At 44.4% G+C, this 25,418-nt stretch overlaps 1 protein-coding gene across 1 annotated transcript in view; it reads right to left on the reverse strand.

Annotated features, from left to right (window-relative positions):
* Window positions 1–416: 416 nt before the first annotated feature.
* The window catches only part of PAQR8 (progestin and adipoQ receptor family member 8), a 38,062-nt gene continuing 13,060 nt past the window's right edge, over window positions 417–25,418 (reverse strand). The window contains exon 2 of the mRNA XM_079934691.1: window positions 417–5,477. Coding sequence (XP_079790817.1) covers window positions 4,394–5,458 — 1,065 coding nt within the window. The 5' untranslated portion in view covers window positions 5,459–5,477 and the 3' untranslated portion in view covers window positions 417–4,393. The remainder of the gene's footprint in view (window positions 5,478–25,418) is intronic.

Below are 25,418 nucleotides of genomic sequence, written 5' to 3' on the forward strand. Positions count from 1 at the left end.
CCAAGTCCTGGAGTGGCGCCCCCGTCATGGCCCAAGGTGGGAAGACACTGGTCCTCCGTTAGCATGGAGGGTCCCAGTTTTTTACCCTCACTGTCTTATCTCCAGAGCCAACATGGAGTCTGCCACCAAGAGATGCTCATAATCAGTAACTGAATCAGTAACTGAAAAGTGGTTAAACTATTAGCAGTGACAACAGAAGTATTTGCAAACTGCCCAGGGTCCCTACTGGTGATAAAAAGCATTTGGGCGAGAGGGGTATCCGTAATTCTATCAGTGAAACCTCTAGCCAGAGAATGCTGTTTTCTTCCTGTTATGGTGATAGTGGAATCACCTTTTCTACAGCTATTTAAATCTAATAGTTAAGGCCACAGAATCCTTTGGTTGACAGGTGCCACATTTCACAACCATAGTACCTGTTATGGTATAACAATAGTATAGTTCATAATTTTTAGGTTTCAAAAAATACAGTCTATCAATTCAAAAGTTTGGAAGATTTAACACTATTGTCCATGAGATTAAAATATTTATTCAATTAGACTGAAAATCCTTAGAGAAATCAACTCCATAGCTTTTGGGGAGGGGGCCCAATTTGATCTACTCACAAGTGGGGATTTGGGGGAGAATATTTTGGGATTTGGGGTACGGAGATTTTTTTCAAAGCTTTTATACTTTCCTACTTCCAGGTGGCTATGAAGTGTCCTGATCTCCATCTGGTAACGTTTGTCTAGATAAAACCTTTTGTTAAGATAGGCCTTGTCAAAGACACAAGGTAGCTGTTGAGAGTACAATAATGCATTTACAAAATCTGTTAAATGGTCATTTGTGTAAGTAGATTTATATAAACAGAAAATAGTTCTATTTTTTCTTTGCCAAGCAATCGAGCAAAACCCGAGGAACAACAAAATGAGGCGGAGGCCTTGGGGACAATGGCCATGCCTTCTCTGAGTAAGACATAAGCACCACCTGGAGGGCCCATTTGAAACTACAGCGTGGCAACTGAAGAACCTAATGTTTTCAAGCATCAGGGTACAACTGGTGAACAGGTGGGCAACAGAGGCAGGAAAGAACTACCTCCATTCCATGGCTTGAGCGCCTACTATTTCAAGCTTCCAGTAGAGGACTGAGAATAGTGTTACTGAGTGAGGTACTTTCAGCCAAGGTGGGAGATGAAACCCTAACATCTGAAGAGTATTAACATTAGCTCCCTAGTAAATATAGGTCAGGAAGTGCTTGCAAGAGGGAAACAAACAGGCAAATAGGTCCCCAGTTCGCTGCATCCTGTTATTCCCTCTCTCTACCCTGAGTAGGGGGCCACATACAATACGCATTGTATTCCCAAGACGTAAATGACTAATAGTTTGGTTTAGTTTTTTTCCCAGAAGCATTTACATTTTAATAGGTTGAAAGCCTTAGTAAAAAAGAGCAATGACAGCAGAATTTCCAATAGACGTCAACTTTTGGCTTTGGTGGAATAAGAAGAACCATCCCCTTTATCAAATACTTATTATTCCTTTTAAACAAACTAGGTCTCTTCCTTACTGATTCAATCGTTTGAATGAAAATGTTTTAAAAGGAGTATTTAACCCCTCAAGAGTCTGAGTATTTAAAAATGCCTGCATCTCCTGTTTCTCTATTTCTCATGAGATACTGGAATTTCTAACCAGATAGTAGTCCCTCAACTCTTCTCAAATATCTCTGGTAAAAAAATTTTTTTAAAATTTCCAGTACTTGAGGGACCAATACTTGGGTAAATTAAAATCAAAATGTTATGAATTTTATGTTCATATCTAAGAGTTTAGTGTCTCTCTGTACGTATCTTGTCACAGACCAATAAGTGTGCAGACTGGCACTGGGCTGCGGATGGCGTTGGAAGATCACTGCTATACCTTGTATTTTCTCCCTTAAAAAATACCTGCATTTGGCCTAAAGATCTCTGCCCACCATGGCCACCACGGTTACATGCAAAAGCTTGCCTTACATCTTCCTTCCAATTTTTAAAAGAAGATAGTCTCTGAATCCATAATTACAGACATTTCAGACACTTTCTCATCTCCATTTAAACTGACCCTCGGGCTTCCCTGGTGGCGCAGTGGTTGAGAGTCCGCCTGCCGATGCAGGGGACACGGGTTCGCGCCCCGGTCCGGGAAGATCCCACATGCCACGGAGCGGCTGGGCCCGTGAGCCATGGCCGCTGAGCCTGTGCGTCTGGAGCCTGGCCTCCGCAACGGGAGAGGCCACAACAGTGAGGGGCCCGTGTACCGCAAAAAAAAACCCAAAAAAAACACTGACCCTCTACTTGCAGTGTTGTGTGACACAACTTTCCATTCCCTTGTTCATCAGTTCAACTGGTTTGGTGTTGCTCACTTTATTGGTGGTGAATTTGGCCTGGATGCCAGAAGCTCGTGTAAGACACTTGGGTAGCACAGAAGTTCAGGTATTTGAGGATTCCCAGGAGAAATCCATCTAGGAAAACAACATAACTGACAAGACATATGCTTGCTTTTTTTTTTTTTTTTTTTGGCCACCCCATGGCATGCAGAATCTTAGTTCCCCGGCCAGGGATCGAACCCGCACCCCCTGCAGTGGAAGCGGGGAGTCTTAACCGCTGGACTGCCAGGGAAGTCCCGACATACGCTTTCTTGATATAAAGATTACAGGAAAGGCTCAGTTGAATTTTTCCCTCCAAAATACAGGTTGAAAGAGTCTTCTGATGGATAAGCAATTCTGATATTCGTAAGTTTTTTCATCCATGGTTTGGAAGGCAATTAATCCTTTTTTTCTTATCCCTATAACCCCAAACTGAAAATTCCACAAGGCCATGTATTAAGTGTATTAAGTTTGTACATTTCCATTTATAAGGCACAAACCCTACACATCTCTCAAGAGAAAGGAAGAAAACAAAGATATGAAGACAACAAAGTAATCTAGGAAGAGAGGAGGTTCATCAAACTGGAATGAAAACCCACCTCCCTTTTTAGTAAACAGACCTTATATTGATAGGAAATACAGCCTCTGGGGAGGGTTCCAATGCAGCCCCCTTCACTGGATCAGTGCAGAAGGCAGTCCTCAGGGGGGCTGCGTGGCCAGAACACATCAACCGCAAGCCTCCCTCACCCCATAGAAGCTGCTGGGCAGCTATGTCCTAAACAGAACATTCTGCCTACAGGTGCCCAGTTCACCATCCTCACCCAGAGGAGCCTTCAGGGACCAATCCACCATGAATGCACACATGTGCCTGTCCTGGGGCTTGATTAAGTTAAGCTGCTCTAAGCTGAGGTACAACTGCCTCCCCGAGGACCCTGAACCAGGGTAGTTATGCGGGTCCTTCGTGGGGCAGCATCTATTTAAGAGGCTGGACCTTGAGTTCCTCTTGAAATAATCAGATCCCTAGTGGGACTCTCAGAACCAATTCACTCTACCAGCGCCTTTTTGAACATGCTGGTCAAAATCTGGAGAAGATGCTCTGGAGAAAGCTCCAGATCTTCTGGCATGTAAGGCAGCCCTAATAGATCTCAAGTAATCCTGCAATGCACAGGTATAAACCAGAAGGGTCCCATGACACCAAACGGTATCCATGCTTGCTGGCTGGACCTCCTGATGGCTCTTGGCACTGTATTTTCTACTACCGTTTCCATTAGCATTATATGACAGTAAGTTTCCTGAATGTTCACATGGATCCAAGCATTTCCTGGAAGTATGACTGCTTCATCGTCCTCTCTATCATCATGCAAGGTACAGATGGGAGTGAACAGCACTTGGGAGAAAACAGCCAGGCAGACATCATCCTGAGAAAAGGGTCGGTGCTAGAGTGGGCCAGAGAAGGGACCGGAAGTGAGACGAACCGAGTAATTCACGAGGTCTGAGGGTTTTACGGAATCTTCTTGAAGATTCTGACTTCTCCACCCAGGACGATCTGAAATCCAAATGAAATCGGGTCCTTGGGTCAAGGTACCCAATTACCAAAGACCAGCATCACAGAAGAATGCTCATTTCAATACAGTGTGGTCCAGCCACCTCCTAACTTCTCCAGTCCAGTTGGATTATCCCTTTACACCAGGCCTTGCCCCTGGCAGCCACAGTCGGAATTCTACTAAATTTTCAGGCATGAAGATGGTTCTTAATTCAGTGTCCGATGAATCTTAGCCAAGGTCCCTTCCCTTCCTGTGTCTCGTAAGGCTACAGCCCAGAGGATAAAGGGATACTTTCATTCACAACAATAACAGCAAAACTCTTGGACCCTTTGGCTTCCTAAGGCCATAGCCACAGCCACCCTTGGAAATATGTACTCATTTAAAAGCCTGCTCTAAAAAACAAAAAGTCAACTCCTACTGCTGATTCAAGTTTTCCCCAAATCATATCAGGCCAGCTCCACACCGCACCCCACCTGCCGGCCTCAAGAATCTTTCTTGGTCAGTCTGGCCTTGATTTTTTGCCTCAAGAAGGCTGCAGTGGCTGCACTGCAGGTGACCAAGAAGAAGAAGGAGAGGCAGGCCATGTAGATGGACAGGGGGCTGTGGCGTTGCAGGAAGATCTCCTGTCGCCCCCTGTAGTCTAGGAGGATGGCCTCCAGCTGGGACAGTGTGCAGACAGACAGAAAGGCGTGGAAGATCTGATGCCCGTGGCCCACGATGTCACAGGAACCCGGGAAGTACTTCTCCGGAACCGGGCAGGAAAAGAAGTAGGCACTGACCAGGAAGAAGACAATCTGCAGGGAGTGGTACCAGACCGCCTGCTCCTGGCAGCCAGACAGGTGGCACAGAACCACGCGATGTGCCACAGGGCTGATGTCCAGGATGAAGGCCAGCCCCGCCGGCACCACCTGACAGATCTTCCTCATGACTGGGTAAGGCCTGCGGTACCGGTACTTAGCGTAGCAGCAGCCGGCGCAAGATAGCCAGCCACAGAAGGCGGCTGCGGGCAGGAAGAAAAGCCAGAAGTGCTCGTACCAGGCCTGGTCGGAGGTGTAGAAGAAGTGGACCAGGGCACTGCCGTACTGGTAAACGCTCACGCCCACGTAGTCCACAAAGTAGAAGGTGTAGTGGGAGAGCTCGGACTTGGACTGCAGCAGGTGGGCCAGGAGGCTGAAGGTGAGGTAAGTGATGGAGGACAGGACGTAGAGGAGCAGGGGCAGGGCGTGGGCAGAGGTCCACGGCAGGCCCTCGGCCTCCACAAAGGCCCAGAACCGCAAGAGGACGGCCAGAGCCGCCAGCAAGTGGGTCCAGACGTTGACCACCTCGTTGTGTTTCTGGAAGAGGCTGAAGAAGTAGTAACGCCACTCGTGGCCAGTGGGGCGGTACCCAGCATGGATGTAGGGCTCCCGGAAGAGCTGGGGCACGTCGGTCTCCAGGACGGTGCCGGGCATCTTGGGCAGCCCATCCTCCAAAATCTTGGGCAGGCGGCGCAGATGCTGTCCACTCACGGACAGGGTGCTCAGACGCTCCAGGATGGCAGTTGTCATGGCTACACGGGGATGCAACCTACAGGAAACAGAGTAAAATGGGCAAAGATGCGGTGAGGGGCTGCTGAGCAAAGACAGCAAGGGAACTATGGGTTTGCTAGTGCAGCTGGGGAGGCGGGACTGCAGACAACTTCTTTGAGCCTCCTTTTTTTTTTCGTATGTAGAATAATAGAGTCGGACCAAGATCGCTTACTGCTCTGACATTCTGACTTTGTCTCTACTGCTCACTACAGAGTGAAGCAAAGTCACATCTTGTAAAATGGGAATGTCAGCCACCTCATTTTAATGACATCTAGAAGGTAAGTGAGGGTACCTTTAAAGCTTTCGAGTTTGCTAGATGACATTAAAATGTAACCCTTGGGCCTTCCCTGGTGGCGCAGTGGCTAAGAATCTGCCTGCCAATGCAGGGGACACGGGATCAAGCCCTGGTCCAGGAAGATCCCACATGCTGCAAAGCAACTAAGCCCGTACGCCACAACTACTGAGCCTGCGGTCCAGGGCACATGAGCCACAACTACTGAGCCCACGTGCCACAACTACTGAAACCCATGTGCCTAGAGCCCATGCTCTGCAACAAGAGAAGCCACTGCAATAAGAAGCCTGCACACCACAATGAAAGAGTAGCCCCCGCTCGCCGCAAGTAGAGAAAGCCTGTGCGCAGCAATGAAGAACCGACATGGCCAAAAATAAATTAATTAATTAATTATTTTTTAAAAATCACAGTGGGGCTTCCCTGGTGGTGCAGTAGTTGAGAATCTGCCTGCCAATGCAGGGGACACGGGTTCGAGCCCTGGTCTGGGAGGATCCCACATGCCGCGGAGCAACTAGGCCCGTGTGCCACAACTACTGAGCCTGCGCGTCTGGAGCCTGTGCTCCGCAACGAGAGGCCGCGATAGTGAGAGGCCCGTGCACCGCGATGAAGAGTGGCCCCAGCTTGCCACAACTAGAGAAAGCCCTCACACAGAAACGAAGACCCAACACAGCAAAAATAAATAAATTAATTAATAAACTCCTACCGCCAACGTAAAAAAAAAAAATCACAGTGAGCTACCAACACAAACTCACTAAAAATCGCTCAAATAAAAAAAAATGAAATCATCAGACAGGCTCTATCAGTACAAAAGTTTTTTTTTTTTTTTTTTTTAAGGAATGGTATAGCAAGAGACACTGTTCCATTTTATTTATAACAGTAAGAAATTGGAAAGAACTTCCTTGTCCAACAATAGGAAACTGGTTTTAAAAAATCATAGAACCATAATTTAAGCCGTAAAACAGAATTGTGAGCAAACAATAGAAATATGCTGTGAATGTATTTAATGACATGAAAAGATCTAGCTGTATATTCATTGTCTATTATCCCAATGTCTTCCTAGTGGAACCTAGTAGTTTTCTCTCTTCAAATCTCCTATACTTCTTCATCCATCCTCACTCAGCCTAACCTTCTTCCTATTTTATTGAGAAAATGCAATCAATCAGAAGAGACTTCTGCAATCTACTACCACAACATTTACCCACCAGCCAGCATTTCTGTCACATATGCTCCTCCCCTGTTTCAATGGCTGGAACCATCTTGGTGAAGACCAACCCTTCACTTAGACATTATATTCTGTCCCTTGGCGCCATCCATTGTAGAGTTGCACATCATTGTAATGACACAAGAGGGCGCTTTAAAGGAGGGATCTTGTAAACCACTCCAAATCAAGTCTCAAATAGTCTTGAACTGGCAAAGACAAAAGCACTCTTCATCCATACAAAGCTTTTTTATGTATTTTATTTAGTACGAAGTATTATATCAAAATACAAAAATTATCAATGTTGATATTAGTAATGAGAGCCTACATTTCTTGAGCACCTAATCTTAAATTACCCACTAATTTCACTGGGAACTTGAAATCTGAGATAAGCAATAGTTACTTGAACCTCAAGGTCAAATGAGTCATCAATCAGGTTGGTAAAAACCAAGGCATATTCTGAGAAATCTTTTTTTTATAATTAATTAATTAATTTTTGGCTGTGTTGGGTCTTCGTTGCTGCACGCAGGCTTTCTCTAGTTGTGGCAAGCAGGGGCTACTCTTCGTTGTGGTGCATGGGCTTCTCATTGCAGTGGCTGCTCTTGTTGCGGAGCACGGGCTCTAGGTATTCAGGCTTCAGTAGTTGTGGCACACGGGCTCAGTAGTCGTCGCTCATGGGCTCTGGAGCGCAGGCTCAGTAGTTGTGGTGCACGGGCTTAGTTGCTCCACTGCATGTGGGATCTTCCCGGACCAGGGCTCAAACCTGTGTCCCCCGCATTGGCAGGTGGATTCCTAACCACTGTGCCACCAGGAAAGCCCTATCCTGAGAAATCTTAAGAGCTGAACAAAATTAACATGTAGCCTAAATTTAATGAAATCTAATTGCAAAGACTGTGTGTGTATTTTTTTTTTTTAATTATGCTCTGGAAAGCAAGTGGTTTTGGACTTGCCTCTCCTGAGAACCCAAATCTGTATGCAACAAATTTCAGCCCTCACAAATGTTTAACTTGGGCTTCCCTGGTGGCGCAGTGGTTGAGAATCCGCCAAGGACATGGCAGAAGTGTCTGTGTGAGAGGTACCAGAGGCAGAAAAGGGGGCCGATGGTGGAACCCTGGGGACAGACGCCACAGTTGACAGGGTGATGGAAGAAGAAAGCAGAGGCGGGACCACAGAGGGCGGTGTCACTTAAGCCAGGAGAGGAGGTACCGGTCTATAGCATGAGTCCCCCGAGCTCAGGTGACATAAGGATTGAACAAGAAAAAACCCCAGGGATGGGGCTTCCCTGGTGGCGCAGTGGTTGAGAGTCCGCCTGCCGATGCAGGGGACACGGGTTCGTGCCCCGGTCCGGGAAGATCCTACATGCCGCAGAGCGACCGGCCCGTGAGCCATGGCCACTGAGCCTGCGCGTCCGGAGCCTGTGCTCCGCAACGGGAGAGGCCACAGCAGAGAGAAGCCCGCGTACCGCAAAAAAAAAACAAAAAACAAAAGAACCCTCCACGGATGAGAAACCTCCCCTCTTCCTTCTGCAACATCAAACCTAAACTCACGCCACCCGCCGCACTCACTTCCTCTGTCTTCCGCAGCGGCCCCTCTGCTCGTGGGCCCACAGAGGCCGTAGCATCCTGGGTCGTGTTCTGCCCCTTTCCTGGAAGGCCCGCCCCTCACCCCTTCACATGTGTAAGTCCTATCCTCCCAGGAGCAGCTCTGCTCCGTAGAGGCCTGTTTGTATTTCTCTCCACTTAACACTCCGTTACGTGCGGTCTGGTGGTGGCTGTTGATTCGTGAAGTTTGACTCTTCTTGTAAGCGGCTTGAGGTAGGTGGTCTTATTTTATTCTTCCTCTGTGGCCTTGGTAGCCTGCAATATTGTTGAGCAGATAGTCCTTGCTCTGAAAAAGCTCTATGGTTGATCCACGTTCTTTTTTTTAAAATTATTAATTAATTAATTAATTTTTGGCTGTGTTGGGTCTTAGTTGCTGCACGCAGGCTTTCTCTTCAGCCAGGCCCTGTTATCATAGGATCCCCAAATACATGCCTCCAGCCAGATCTTTCCTGAGTTTGGATTCAAATATCCAGCAGCTCTGGTTTTGTCCAACTGAATATCCCACGGGCATTTCAAACTCAACCTCTTCAGCCTCCTCCTTCAGCCCAGACTTGACCTGTCCCTACCTCTGATCAGTCATGGAGGCCTGTTGATTTTATCTCAACGTTTCTGGAATCCACTTGTCCTTTCCATTTCTACCGCTCCCCCTTGATTTGGGCCTTCAAGATGAACTTGTGTTGATGAGGAAAACAGCGGTCTCATAACTGACCTTTCTTCCTCAAGAGATGGTTCCCCCACCTCATATCCCCGAACCCGCCCTCTAGTCTCCAAACCATTTCACGGTGATAGTTTAAAAGCGGAGACTGATCACTACTCCCCTCCCCAAAGTCCCTCAAGAGCGCACCATTGTTTACCACACAATCTCTCAGCCTGTGCAAACAGGCCCTTCTGTAGACCTCCTTCCCAGGTCCTATTCCAGCCTCCTTTCCCAGAGCCCACACCCAGGCCACTTGGATGGCTTGGATCATAACACCGGGAGTTTTTCAAAGGTACAACACTCTCTATCTCCCCTGTATGCTTCTGCACACAACGGCAGCTCCAGCAACCCCAGCTCATCAACACTCTGCCCAGGCGTCAGCTCTGCCTGTGGGCTTTCCTAACCCCAGGCTGGATGAAGGTGCCCCACCTACCCTCACACTTCTCTCCTGGGGCCCTGACCCTTGGTGATGAGCTCACTTCCCACCACACCCGGCTGCTTTAAGGGCAGGGGCTGTGTGGCATGCAAGTTCCTATGTCTGCGATGATATGTGGCATATAAAATAATCATACACCTAATCATGATTTACTGAACAAATAGTTCTTTAGGCCCAGACGTATGGCACCAATTTCCTCCTGTTCTGCCAGGTTAAGGGAAAAAAAGAAATAATGGTTTGCAAGTCGGGAAGTCTGGCTGTTAATATTTGCTCTGTACAATGAGCTATGTGGCCATGCCCAAGACATTCAGCTGCTCAGGGTCATTTTCCTCATAAACAAGGGTGGGTGGGAGATGATTTCCTGTCTCTCTACCTCTCAGGAAATAAAGAGAGTGGATAATAATAAAATGGGCAGTGGCTGAATGATGCTTTGAAAAGGCAAACCATGCACATTAAAGTACCAGCAATATTTGAACTAAAGAACACACAGAAGGGTTACAATTTTGTAATATATATATATTTTTTTCTACCTTATAATTGATTTTAATGCAATCTTTGAAAATTGAAAAGGAATTTAATGTTTTTGGTTACATTTCTGGGATTCTTCCAACTGCTTTATTAACAGCTTTAATTAGATTTAGATTATAATGGGATTGGAATTAAAAGTTCTATTTCTTGAGTACAACAACATCTACACCATGAATTCAGTTAACATTCACAAGAAAGTGTTATAAAATGTTACATCATGCCTTGGACTATTTAGGGGTCCAATCTTAAAGTTTTATCTCAGGTCCTCCATTAAAACTATTAAAAATGCTAATAGTTTTACACCTAGAGTATGCCATCTAAAAAAACTAAAAGTTCCATGTTTGCGAAAGGGACATAGTTTGGTACTGATGACATTTTATCTGGAGGCCAAATAGAGGACTCTAAAGCAATGGTGTTCCCTGATCTATTACAAGGGCCCTATGGGAACTGACCACAAACTTGGAATAGCTGATTCCCTGGAGAAGCCCTGGATGAGGAATTAGCAGTTCCAGCTCTACCACTGACTATGGGATTTTAGGCAAACCACTCAACTTCTCTACCCTTGTGTCTTTGTCCATAAAACTGAGGGTATCATCTCTATACGTTCTAATGCTAAGAAATTCTATAATTCATCTGGACTATGTTTTGCTTTGTGCTGAAGATCCAGCAGTGTGCTGAAGTCACCAACAAACAGATCCTGTGACATCACCTCGTGTCACGGCCTCATGCAGATGTCAGGAAGGTGGCCTGCTGGTTGCTGGACAGAGAACAAAAGAACAGCAATTTCCATCAAAGACGGCAGAGAAACTCTTCCAGAATCCACAGAAGCCCAGCCTCCCACAATGCTGCAAAGCCATAAATGGCTGAGAAGGAACAGAAGCCAAAATGCCAGCTTGATGCCCATTTATAAGGCCTGGAACCCTGCTGTGAGCAGCCTCTGGTCTGGCCAGAGACAGAGGTGGACTTGCAGTGGCCTCAGACAACCCCAGGACCTCCTCAGTCATCCATCAAGTGAGAGGCTGCTGGGCCCACACTGATCTTTGCAGCCACATCTGCCAAGTATCATACCACTGTTTATAAAGTCATATTTTAAAGAGCGGCAGAATCCTATTATGAGCGGATACAATTTTAACATGGATTCAGATCCACCCACCGTTAATGCATATCCACTCCGTATTTAAGAAAACCTAAAACACAAACAGCATTTCAGCATCCAAAAATGGGAGATCTGATTTAATGATGATAAAATCTGTACAATAGAATACTACACACCCATTAAAAGAATTATGTAGATATATTACACTTATTGTTATAGAGAGATACGCAGGACATAAACGTGTGCTCCGTTTGTTTCTCACTGCAATCTCCCCGACACTTAAAACAGTGACTGACCAGCACATAGTAGATGCTCAACAAAGATTTGCTGAATAAATACATGAATGAAAGACATTAGTACAAGGAAGAAGCAAATTAAAAGTGTGCATCCCATTTTTGTAAAGATATACCTATGGCACAGAAAAAGTATGGAATTGCAAATAATCAAGACATTGATACAGATATTGCTAAGTGGTGGGATGATGGGAATTTTACTTTTCATCTGGGGTCGATATTATTGTTATAGTACTTTTGACGATGAATATTTACTACTTTTGTAAATGAAGTTACTGCTATTCAACAAATAGGAATATTTGACAGAAATCTGTAAAAACTGGTAAAACGATTAATTAGTACAGTTAATTAGTACATCCTCCCCCCACCTGCCAAAACACCCCAGTATTATAAAGGAATACATACTTATTTGTATGATTCTGTGGATTTTGAGCTCAACTAGTTAGCAGATCATGTAATAAAGTTATTGTCAGGAGTGTCAACTAGAGAAAAAACACACAACCTAAAAGTTGAGAATTATGTTTTATTCGGGGACCTTACTGAGGACTATAGGCCAGGAGTCAGCCTCTCACATACTCTGAGGATCTGCTCCAAAGAGGTGAGGGAGGAGCCTGGATATATAGGAGTTTCTGTTGGAAAAACAACAACATGTAGCAGAACATCGCAAGATCACTGCTAATCTCGAAAAACAGACATCTCAAGTTAATGATTTTAGTGCTTTTCTATGTATAGGCAGATGCAAGAGTCTGGGCTCATTGAAATTATTCCTCTGATATGCATCTTAACTATGTAGGGCCAGTATCCAGTTTCTCTCCACCCTGAATTCCCCTCAGGGCTCACCGCAGGGGCAGCTGCAGTGGATGAGGGCTTGATGGTGGACAGCATTCACTGTTTACTGGAATGGCAGGCAACACTTTTTTGTCCGCAGGAGTAACCTAGCCATACTTGCCACCACGGAGGTAAGCTAATGGTCATGGGGCTGGGGGCGGGGGGGTTAAAGGGGAAAAAAATGTGTAACATCTGCTGGTAAAGCAGCGACCATGTTCTCTTAGCTTGGGAAAACCAGTATATGCAATATTGTCACAAGACTTTTCCCGCAGCGCACAAACCCAAACAGAGTTAAGAAGGGAGTCAATCCCCCACCTTGTGGGCACCTGGCGCGGCTGAACCCTGCCTATAAAAAAAGCGAGGCACACCTCTGTGCCAGTGTGCCAGGAACACATGTCACCTGGGCTCAGTGACCCCTCCACCTCTGAACCTCTTCCTCTGTGGCTCCGCCTAACATGGACAGGAGAAAGAAAAGACAGCCTTATAATTTGCTGCTCTGCCCTGGGGATTTTTCTCTTTCTCCAGTTGGAACTCTCAGCTGGGATTCCTTGTATTTTCTTTTGTGTTACTTCCCATCCTTCCCACATCTCAGCTCACCTCCTCACTTGAGCAGGTACTATTTTCAAAACACATCACTACAGACCCAGAATGCACCACCCACATGCAGTAAGGAGTATCTGTGTTTAATTCTAGCGGGAGAATTTGGAGGAGCTGGGAACAGTTTAGAATGCGTTGAGCAGTCTAAGGTCAACGGCCAGGCTGGCTGGTATGGTGATTCCTTTCCTTCAGAGACTGCTTGTTTGGGTAAAGGTAAGCTCTGATGTCAGAACGGCCTGTTAATTAAAGCCTGGGGACAGGAAGCCTCCCAGGACTTTCCACAAGAGTGTAACCACTGGCTTCATTCGGCATGGTCTGGCTTCAGCTATGCAGCCTCTAGCCTGTAGGAAGCTTCATCACCTATCGGCAAACCTGCTGGGACCCGGGCCAGCCCAGGTGAACTCCGAAGAGAGCCGCAGATTGCCATTGGCAGGAAATCAATATTGGAAATGTACTTTCCATAGAAGAATCTGATAACCAAGGAAAGCCGGGTTGGTGCCCTGTGTAAGGAGTTCGGCGTTTCCTAGCAATTCAACGTTAACCCCTTTGCAGCTAATGCTGTACACTCTCCTGGTGGTCCCAAGACCCCAGCTTTTTATTTGCTACCAAGAATCAAGCAGGTCGCTTCATTCTCAGTTTCTCTTTAGACAGCCTCAAGGCCTTAGTTCAATCCCACATTGGCCATGAAGTTTTCTCCAGGTCATCTTAATTTCTTTCCTCCCAGAGTGCTTACCTACCTACTCCACACGTTTCGGTTAGCAGAACGTCTGCACTTATGTGCTACTTCCCTGCTGTGTGTGCAGAGAGCCCTCCTGGGTTGCAAGTTCCCTGAGACATAAACACGGACCTACCCATCCTTTATTCCTCCTATCTGCAATTATCAGAGGAAAGGTGGCCCAGAATGTGTCAATGGATGATTGTTCCAAAACAGAGTGAAAGAAGACTCTCCTTTGGCCCTCTTTGCTTCTAAAGGTAAAACCGGTGAGATTTTAGACAAGGAACATGTTAGGGATTTTTCAACAGGAAACAACATCTGACTTGGATGTTGTTTATCTGGGTGTAGTTCATCCACTTGGGAGGTATCCATAACAATATTTAAATTGTTCACCGGATTTCCAATCACCAGATGACTTTTAGTCTATTTCCTCCTATCATTGGTACTTTTGTGCCCAAGAATGCCTAAGCAAAGATGCAGGGAAGGGAGGCCAGGCAGAAGAAAACTAAAGTAAAAGAACATTGAGGCAGAAGAAAACTAAAGCAAAAGAACATTGGAGCAGGAGTTAGGAGACCTAGTTTTTTATTCTCATTGCATAGAAAAAAGCAGAACAGACTGTCCTGGTTCCCTGAACAAGACACACACTTTGCATCGCCAAGTACCCCTCTATGCCTGGCAAACCCTGCTTCTCTCTCAAATCCAGGCTCAGCTATAACCTCCTCTGTGAAGTTTAGCAACAGACTCAAGCAGAATTAATCACAACCTGTTATACATCCCCTTAGCCTTATGATATAGCTGGTTGTACGTGTGCCTTCTTTACATTAAATTGTGAAATTCATTGAGTTGCACAAGGAAGTCACTCAAGGCATTAAAAAAATCTATGTTTGTGTTACTTAATTGTGAGAATAACTGAGGCATGGAGAATTTTTTTTGAGTTTCCACTATTATCTTTTTATGTATATAAAAATTTGCATTTTTAATTTTTTAAAAATAATTTTTATCGAAGTATAGTTGATTTACAATGTGTTAGTTTCAGGTGTACAGCAAAGTGATTCTGTTATACATACATATATATATTCTTTTTCAGATTTTTTCCATTATAGGTTATTAGAAGATATTAAATATAGTTCCCTGTGCTATACAGTAGGTCCTTGTTGGTTATCTATTTTATATATAGTAGTGTGTGCGTGTTAATCCTGAACTCCTCCGCCCCGAGACGCAGAGAATCGAAGTGATCTATTCACAGCTCTAAACCGAATCAGCCCTAAGGTAGGGGCACTGCTTCTGACTTTCGTGCTCAAGAACCCAGCCACCTAGGTCTCCGAAAAAGAAAGCCCATAAAACACAAATGGAATAGGAAGAGCTGGATAAGACGTGGGAGCCCGTGTGCCTGTGAGCTGACAGCAGGCTAGGAATCCTGACTCCCGCTGGGACATCTGGCTATGTTGTCCAGAGCCCTCTCCCAGGACACTCCAGGAGGCTCTCCTAAGGGAACCCCTCTCCACCATGGCCTTTTCTACAATTTGAAGGAGAAACTCATAATCAGTAGCTGAGCTGGTTAAAAATCGTTAGTTATTCCACAGGCGAGTTTCATCGGAAAAGTTGAATATTCAGTTCAGACCGACAGCTGTGAACCCTCGCACTGCTCTGGTCTTCATCTCCATCCTGTTACAACCCGGCTTGCAACAAGGCGGTAGTGGTTTCTCACTCGGGGTTACTCGAGCTCCAGGATCTCAGATTTGACATTCCTCCTTCCTGATCACACTGCTCCTAATTTCCACCTGGACTATTTCCTCACACCAGTTCACACGCTCCAGGCTCCTCATAACCCCAGCCCTTCTGTCTTACTTCACCTGCTTCACCTGCCCCACTGCCATCCCAACGTGCCAGCCCCTTTGCTTCTACCCTGGAGCACTCCACGCCTGCCACCCAGCCCCACCCTGATGACATCGAATTTTTCTGTTTCCCTCACCAGTACTGTGTACGGCTATAAAAAGGCATCAAACATTATGAGACCATGTTGTATCCGTGCCTTTTAACCTCAACAAGACTTCACTTTATCCATCTGGAGATCCCATCAGCATCTTAAGCTTTGTGTGTTTAAAACCAAACTTTTGCTGGGACTTCCCTGGCAGTCCAGTGGTTAAGACTTCACACTTCTACTCTACTGCAGGGGGCGTTAGTTCCATCCCTGGTCAGGGAACTAAGATTCCACATGCCGAGTGGCACAGCCAAAAAAAATAAATAAAAAGCAATCAAGGGCTTCCCTGGTGGCGCAGTGGTTGAGAGTCCGCCTGCCGATGCAGGGGACACGGGTTCGTGCCCCGGTCCAGGAAGATCCCACATGCCGTGGAGCGGCTGGGCCCATGAACCATGGCCACTGGGCCTGCGTGTCCGGAGCCTGTGCTCCGCAACGGGAGAGGCCACAACAGTGAGAGGCCCGCGTATCGCAAAAAAAAAAAAAAAAAAAGCAATCAAAAAATCAAACCTCGGCTGTGCCTAGTTCTGTTACCAGTATGACCAATCTCCTAGTCACCAAGCCTTGAAATCAAAGTGAAATTTCTCCTTTTCCTCCTTCCCTCACATTCCAGTCATCAAATCCTGCCCCCTCCCTTTTTGTTTAAATTGCAGTATATTCCTTCTCTCACTCCCCTGCAGGCTGGTACACTGTCCCAGCTAAACCATGATGATAACCTCCTAAACGACCTCGCCTCCTCCAATCTCTGGCCACAGTTCCGTCTGATTTGATTCAGCTAAAGTTCAGCTCTGATGAGGATAATGCCCCAAAGCTGCCGGGAGCCCTCTCCTCTCTGCCAAGTAAAGCTCAAATCCCTGAGGCTGCCGTCAAACTCCTCCCTGCCCTGATCCACAGCCTTAACATTATCCACTGTCGATTTCATGAAGAACAAAACAGAGTGAAGAGAACAGAACATGTCAGGGTGCACCTCACACATTAAGGATAAGTACTGTCATGAAACTCCTGGTTCCTAAAATAAAACAGATCTCTTACTAAGGGTCACATTAAACTTCGAAAACCACTGATCTATATACCATTTACTGTTCCTAAACATGCCCTGTGACTTTCATTTTGAAATTACAAAATACTTCAAATATACAGAAAAGTATAAAGGATGATACGACAAACAATTGCTTGTCAAATCTTATGTCATATTTACTTCAGATTTTATTTTTTTAAAAGTTTTTTAAAGGTATTTAAAAAAAATTTATTTATTTTTGGCTGCATTGGGTCTTTGTTGCTGTGCATGGGCTTTCTCTAGTTGCGGTGAGCGGGGGCTACTCTTCGTTGCGGTGGCTTCTCTTGTTGCAGAGCACGGGCCCTAGGCGCCTGGGGTTCAGGAGTTGTGGCTCGCGGGCTCTGGAATGCAGGCTCAGTAGTTGTGGCGCACGGGCTTAGTTGCTCCGCAGCATGTGGGATCTTCCCGGACCAGGGCTAGAACCCGTGTCCCCTGCATTGGCAGGTGGATTCTTAATCACTGTGCCACCAGGGAAGCCCTACTTCAGATTTTAAAATATATTCATGATCCAGAGAAAACTCTAATTCGAAAAGATACATGCACCCAGTGTTCATAGCATTACTATTCACAATAGCCAAGACATGGAAACAACCTAAATGTCTATCAACAGATGAATGGATAAAGAAGATGAGGTAAATATACAATGGAATATTACTCAGCCATAAAAAAGAATGAAATAATGCCATTTGCAGCAACATGGATGGATCTAGAGATGATCATACTAAGTGAGGTAAGCCAGAAAGACAAATACCATATATTACTTATATGTGGAATCTAAAATATGCTACAAATGAATTTATTTACAAAACAGAAACAGACTCCCAGACATAGAAACAAATGTACGGTTACCAAAGGGGAAAGGGGTGGGGGAGGAATAAATTAGGAGTTTGGGATTAGCCGACACAAACTACTATATATAAAATAGATAAGCAAAAAGGTCTTACTGTATAGCACAGGGAACTATAGTCAATATCCTGTAAATAAACCATAATGGAAAAGAATATGAAAAAGAATGTACATATATATATATATATGAATCACTGCTGTTCACCAGAAACTAACATAACATTGTAAATCAACTATACATCAAGTAAAAAATATACATATGCATGTATATAAATATATGTGTGTACGTATATATGTGTATGTGTGTGTATATATATGTATGACTGTGCGTACGCATGCCTGTATGTATCATCTATGCCTATAACGCAGGTAACTGGGACCTAGCCTCCTATAATCACTCATTCCTTTCCTTCCTCCCCAGCAGCAGCCACTATACACTGAACCTGGTGTTTTTCATTTCCACTAATGTTTTCATATGAAAACATTATGAGATTATAAAATTATATAACTACATGTAATGATATAATAAAAAATCATAAAATTAAAAATCCAGGGCTTCCCTGGTGGCGCAGTGGTTAAGAACCCGCCTGCCAATGCAGGGGACACGGGTTCGAGCCCTGGTCTGGGAAGATCCCACATGCCGCGGAGCAACTAAGCCCGTGCGCCACAACTACTGAGCCTGCGCTCTAGTGCCTGCGAGCCACAACTACTGCAGCCCATGCACCTAGAGCCCATGCTCCACAACAAGAGAAGCCACCACGATGAGAAGCCCGCACACTGCAACGAAGAGTAGCCCCTGCTCGCGGCAACTAGAGAAAAGCCCACGCACAGCAACGAAGACCCAATGCAGCCAAAAATAAATTAATTAATTTTTAAAATTAAAAATAAATAAAAATAAAAATCCATAAACTATATATATTGTTTTGGATATTTTAACCTTTATATAAATTTTGCACCTAACCTCCTGCAGCCTTCTTTCTTTCATTTAATGTTTTGTGTTTTTTCCATATTAATTGCTACATGATTCTCTAATTGATTCATTTTCTCTGCTGAATATTTTCCAAATACCCCAATTTATTTGTCCATCCTCCTGTGGACAGACATGCAGGTTATTTCCTGTATTTGCTATGACAAACAAGGCTGCAGTGTGGTCTTCTTAGCTGCGGGTCTAGAAGGGGGATTCCCCTTCAGGTCTTAGGCCAGGCTGTTCCCTTTACCTGGAAAGGCCTCCTCCCTATCTCTACCTTAGAAAACCTCACCCATTCCTGAAGGCACCTCTCAGAGGGTGATTCCTCCACGCCTTCCAATCTACCCAAAGCAATATCCCTTCTCCTGCAACCTGCAAGTTTGTGTCACAAAATGATGTCATCACATATAACTTTGTCCTGTGGTTGTTTGGGTACTTCTATATCCCTAGCAGGCCTTACGGGCAAGCACTGTCTCATGTGGCATTAAATTCCCTCCCCGCAACTTAGAGCCTGGCACGTAGACTTGCCCAGAGTAGACCCTCAATGAATGAATGTGGAGTCCACTGAACTTTCCTTCCTTCTTTTGCTACTAAGTACTGCTATCACCACGGAATGACTTATATCTAATGACAACAGTATATACCTAAAGGGTGCTACCTTCCCATGAATTATCATTTCACCACCAAGAGAAGCCTGTCTCTACCGTCCACACTCTGTGTTGGGAGAAAATGGATGTAGAGGGGGACACTCAGCTTGATAACCACCAAGGGCCAAATGCCTGTAGGCAGCTGCTTGTGCATATAGATCAAGGAAAATATTCTTCCTCCTCTCTTCAAAGCTCCCAAGATACCACGTTTATGCCAAAAATTTTATAAGAATTTTGTTCAGGGAGTTCCCTGGTGGCCAAGTGGTTAGGATTCCGGGCTTTCATTGCTGTGACCTGGGTTCAACACCTGGTTGGGGAACAGAGATCTCACAAGCCGTGTGGCATAAAAATAATTTTGTTCAGAACTAAAAGCAAACATTGGGCAGATAAGAGTGTTACCAAAACACGGGTTGGGGGGTGAGGATGGGGCTAGTTTTGAGCTTGGTGCTGTGCTTCTTCAGTCAACCTATGCTCACTGCCATCAGCGTAGACAGGACTTAGAGAGGAAGTATGCTTCTCCTCCCTTCACCTCGCCCCTGCAACTTTAGCAATGATCGTGCAACTTTAGTCTGGGGAGAGAGTCACAAACAGCATGTGTGTTTTCAGTGGCTGCTGGTGTGGCTTCAGAATCCTCGCCTGGGGCCAGGATCGTGAAGGGGCAAAGGTGCCTGATACCTACAGATGTTCATCTCCCCTCCAAGTTCAGTGCCGTGGAGGTGGGGGCATGGTGACAGATTTCTTCCTGATTCCAAAGTAGAGATTCATGCTCATTGTACTTCTTTTTGATGGAAAAAAGATTAAAAAATGAGATGTGAAAAAAATCAATTCAAGAATCCACTGCTGCAAACCTCTTTCAATTTTTTTCATGAGTACAGAGTAGTGGCTTAAATGATGGTAAGTTGATACCTCTTTATACCAGCCTCATAAATTAGTAATGTAACATGTCCAGATCACAGGATTTTTCTAAGCAGCTCACCATTCCATGCCATATGACCTACCAGATGGAGAAAAACAGAAGTAAGTACTCTTGAGCTGCACTGCCTAGTTTTGGGTTGACAGAAAGCTCAGCTGAAGCCCTGAAAATCCTAGTCTTATGGAGTTTAAAACATGTATTGGAAATGGGCTAAACAACAACATGCAAACTTAGGTGTAATTAAAAAATCAAACTCCTGACTGTTGTTTCTAGGTTATGGAGTTTGACTGTAGAAAGGGCCAAGTATAAGAACAACCATTTCTCTTTACTGTAATATAACCTCAAGTCTCAGATGACATCTGATTATAATCTGTGCAAAGTGCTACCGGAGTGCCTGGATTGTTTTTCCAGTTGAGTTGAAATGCCCATGTCCGCAGTTTCTGCGTCAGCTGCCCACCGCTCGTGAACTTTACAGATACACACCACGTGATCATTGCCCGGGTCTCGCCACACATCATCTGGGGGCCCTGGACGATCTAGACACCGACTGTAATCACAGCCGAGGGACAGACAACTCCTTCCAGGCCTTGCTCAAATCTCACCTTCTCAAGGAGGTGCAGACAAAAAATGTTGCCTGCCACTGCAGTAAACAATGAATGCTGCCCACCAGCAAGCTGTCAGCCACTGCAGCCGCCCCTACAGTGAGACTTGAGGGGAATTCAGGGTGGAGAAAAACAGGATACTGGCCCTACAGAGTTGAGATGTACATCTACAGAATAATTTCAATGAGCCCAGACTCTTGTATCTTCCCACAGATAGAAAAACACTGAAATCATTAACTTGAGATGTCTGGTTTTTGTGACTAGCAGTGATCTTTTGATGTTCAACTACGTGTTTTGTTTTGTTTTGAGCAAAAACTCCCATATATCCTGGCTCCTGCCTTACCTCTTTAGAGCAGATCCTCAAAGCTGTCTGAGAGGCTATCTCCTGGGTTATAGTCAGCCCTCGGTGAGGCCCCTGAATAAAACTTAACTTGCAACTTTTAGGTTGTGCGTTTTTCTTCAGTCGAAAGGGGCCTCCCCACTTCCCTATTGATCTAATACTGCATTTGCACCCTCCCGAGCTCTCTAGAACCCCGATACTCTGCTTTGCTCTTTTTTTGGTTTTCTATTGTACTTTTCACCTTGTGACCTAATGTATTATAGTCTTTCTCGTATTTTTTAAAAAATTGTGGTACATACACCTAACATAAAATTTCCCATCTTAACCCTTTTTAGCTGTACAGTTCAGTAGTGTTAAGTACATTCACATTGTTGTGCAACCATCACCAACATCCATCTCCAGAACTCCCTTCATCTTGCAAAACTGAAATTCTATACCCAGTAAACAATTCTCCAATTCCCACTTCCTCCAGCTCCTGGCAAACATCCTTCTACTTTCTGTCTCTATGAATTTGACTACTCCAGGTACCTCATATAAGTGGAATCATACAGCATTTGTCTTTCTGTGTCTTATTTCACTTAGCATAACGTCCTCCAGGTTCACCAATGTTGTAGACCATGTGTCAGAATATCCTTCCTTTTTAAGGCTGAATAATATTCATTGTATGTATACACTATATGAATATGTATATACTCATCCACTGATGTACCTTTAGGGTGCTTCCACCTTTTAGACTATTGTGAATAACACTGCTATGAATGTAAGCGTGCAAGTATTTCTTTAAGATTGCTTTCAGTTCTTATGGGTATATACTCAGAAGTGGAATTGCTGGATCATTGGTAATTCTATTTTTTAAGTTTTTGAGGAACTGCCATACCATTTTCCACAGTGAGTGCACCATTTCACATTCTCACAATAGTGCAAAAGAGTTCCAACTTCTCTGCATCCTTGTCAACACGTGTTATTTTCTGGCTATTGACTGTAGCCACTCTAATGGGTATGAGGTTAATATATTATTTTTATTTATTAAGTTTATTGTCTGTCGTAGCCCTGCTGCTGGCCCAGAATATAAGCCCCATTAGCAGAGGTATTTTTGTCTGTTTGTTCACTTATGTATCCCCTGGTACCTAGAACATTACTTGGCTTATACAAAAAGTGCTCAGTAAATATTTATTGTAAGAATGAGTGAACAAATGGATGAATGAAAGAAAGACATACTAAAAGTATACTGGCTTTTACCTTCCTTGTTTCTATGTCAAAATCTCAATCTTGGCTTTGACCATCATATATATATATGAACCTCCATGGATGAACCTGGAGGACATTATGCTAAGAGATATAAGCTGGAGACAAAAAGACAAATGCTGTATGATTCCACTTATATGAGGTACCTACAGTAGTCAAGTATATATATATATATATAGATGTGTGTGTGTGTGTGTATGTATGTGTGTGTGTATATATATATATATATATATATAACCTTTATCCAAGCTACTTAGGACATTTTTCTTTTGGCTGAGCCATGAGGCTTGTGGGATCTTAGTTCCCTGACCAGGGATCGAACCCGGGCCCCCTGCAGTGGAAGCACGGAGTCCTAACCACTGGATCGCCAGGGAATTCCCCCTTAGGACCTTTTGAAAGCATTTGCTGAGTTTACTATGTGCCGTTATTATGTTCAATATTATTCAGATGGAAATTCTGAAGCACCTGGAGTTTAATTTGTTTTTGACAGCTCACAAGAAATCCATAAGAAAACCAAGGAGAGAACCCGTAGTACACAGAAAACTTAGTCATTACATGGAATGGGGCTTATTTAATGGCCACAAGGTTATCTCTGCTCAGCTGTAACAAAGATACCTCAAAATGAATACAACCCACAGAGAGAATTGAGCTTCCTCCACTAAACCTATTTCTATCCCATGTTCCTTGTTTCTGTTCAGTAAATCGCTTCAGCCAGGTGCTCAAGTCAGAAACCAGAGATATATTTTTCCCTCATCTTTACCTGGTGCTCCTCTTTATCTAGTCGCCAGTAATAGTTATTATAGTAACTCAGAATAAGGAGCACTTATTCTACGCTGGGCACCGTTCTAAGTTCTTTGCATGTTATTAACTCACAATCATTTCTCACAACTCTATGACATGGGATTTATTCTTCCTACCTACTGTACAGATGAGGAAAGAGGTTAAGTGTCTTGCCCAAGGTCACCTAGACAGGAAGTAGTGGAGCCAGAATCCAGAACCAGGTAGGCTCACTCCAGAGGCCATGCCCTGAATGTCTACCCTATTCAGGAAGTGCTTTCTGTTCCAATCTCATTTATTGAACATCATTCTAAAATGCATTAGTTCACTTTCCTAAATGTGTAAGTGATAATTTTGATAATTCAGAACTGTCCAGGTCCTTCATCTCCTTCTGGATGTCAGTGGTCATGACGCAGCTTGGATGATGGAGGTACCCATGGTCAAGAAGACTGGACGGTGCCTGTGGTGAACCTAAGGATTTACTGGGAAGTTGTTCTTAAATAAAAGTTCTAACAGGACTTTATTTTCTTGTGTTTTGATGTTTTTGTCTTCAAAGTAGAATATGTCAGTAAATATTAGTTTAAGTGAAGACTTTGATTAATCAAAGCTACCCTGAAGTAGATACTCGGTCATTAATATCAACAAGCCACAGCCATTATAAACACCATTAAGAAACAGACTTCTCCTTCTTTGAAGTTGTATTGATCTTGGAGGTAAAGTGAGCTGCAAGGCAGAAGGCCCAAATCCTACTCTCCTCAAATTAAATGAATCACATACTTAAAAATAAACCACAATCCTTCTGGCACCAGTAGCGCCATCTGTAAACTTAAAATATTAAAGGCCAACAATTTGATATTTCTGAATTAAAGTTGAAGGAAAAAAAAAAAAAGAATGTCATTACAAGCCTAAGACAAGATGACTACAGGTCCAAAAAGTGTCACTTCCAAGTTTTAAGCTTATTCAGTGTCTAATAGCCAATTATATAAGCTCACCATCAAGTCAGCATTCAAATAAGATGCTTTTAAACTCCAAAGAGTGCGTTCTCAAGTCCCAGGGTGCCGGTAGAAAACAAAAGACACAGTACCAGCCAGAAGCTATTCCAGCAAGTTCCACAGATCATATGGTCTTGGGAAGAGACAAGCACTTATTGTTACGAGAAAAGTTCAAGGTCAGCACAGTACTTGCAGTTTCACTGCCCCAGTGCTCCCTTCCACAAAGGATTGTAGTATCTACTGAAAAGTTGCAATTATTCCCCAGCTCGCTATTTCAGCCTCACAGGCCACTTATCCACACCAGAGAATTCAAATACTTTGGACGTTCCTGAATAACAACAGCAAATGATGTTTTTTTGGCTTATTTTATATGATGTCCTAAAAGATGGAGAAAGTAAAGAATAATAGTAAGCCAGGGGCTTCCCTGGTGGCGCAGTGGTTGAGAGTCCGCCTGCCGATGCAGGGGACACGGGTTCGTGCCCCGGTCCGGGAAGATCCCACATGCTGCGGAGCGGCTGGGCCCGTGAGCCATGGCCGCTGAGCCTGCGTGTCCGGAGCCTGTGCTCCGCAACGGGAGAGGCCACAACAGTGAGAGGCCGCAAAAAAAAAAAAAGTACACACTTAGGAAAGGGATTCTAAATCTAACCTGATTTTTTGAAAAATACCTTTAGAATACTTGGTCAGTCTAATGCGTTCTTTGACCTATACGGTTTTCCCCCTCTCCCTTCCTCTGCCCTCACTATACTGTTGAGATTTCTGAAATGGAAAAAGTGCCTCTGCCGGTCCTTGCTGGTAAGTCAGAGCACTCCAAGATGAGCTTTTTCTTGCGAAAAGACTTTTCTTGACGTTTTCTTGTAAAAGAATGTACTGTTGATTAAAGCAAGAGAAAACCACACTCACGCACACCAGCCTGATCTTAACCTCCCAGACAGCAGCTCGGCATCCTCTGTTAACCATCCTGGAGACAGCCAGGCCTGCAGCAGCCCTTGCAGCTTCTGCCTGACCAGCTTATCAGAGGGTAACAATTTCTGGTGACTACAGATGGGCCCAAACCATTCCTTACAGCCCTGTACATTATCTACAATATGGTCATAAATACTTATAGCATCTTCTGTCAAGGAAGTCCTGTTGCTTCACAGGCATTATCTTAATGCCCTCCAAATGTCTTCAAACGGATGTTAGTCAGCTGCGAGTGAGTTAATTATAACCAGGCACTACATTTCTCCTTGCATCTCATTAAACTACACTGAATCTAAATTCAACTTAATACAACTGCTCTACCAGATTAGGAACT

This window comes from Stenella coeruleoalba (genome assembly GCF_951394435.1).
Source record: "Stenella coeruleoalba genome assembly, chromosome: 10".
Taxonomy (NCBI): Eukaryota; Metazoa; Chordata; class Mammalia; order Artiodactyla; family Delphinidae; genus Stenella; species Stenella coeruleoalba.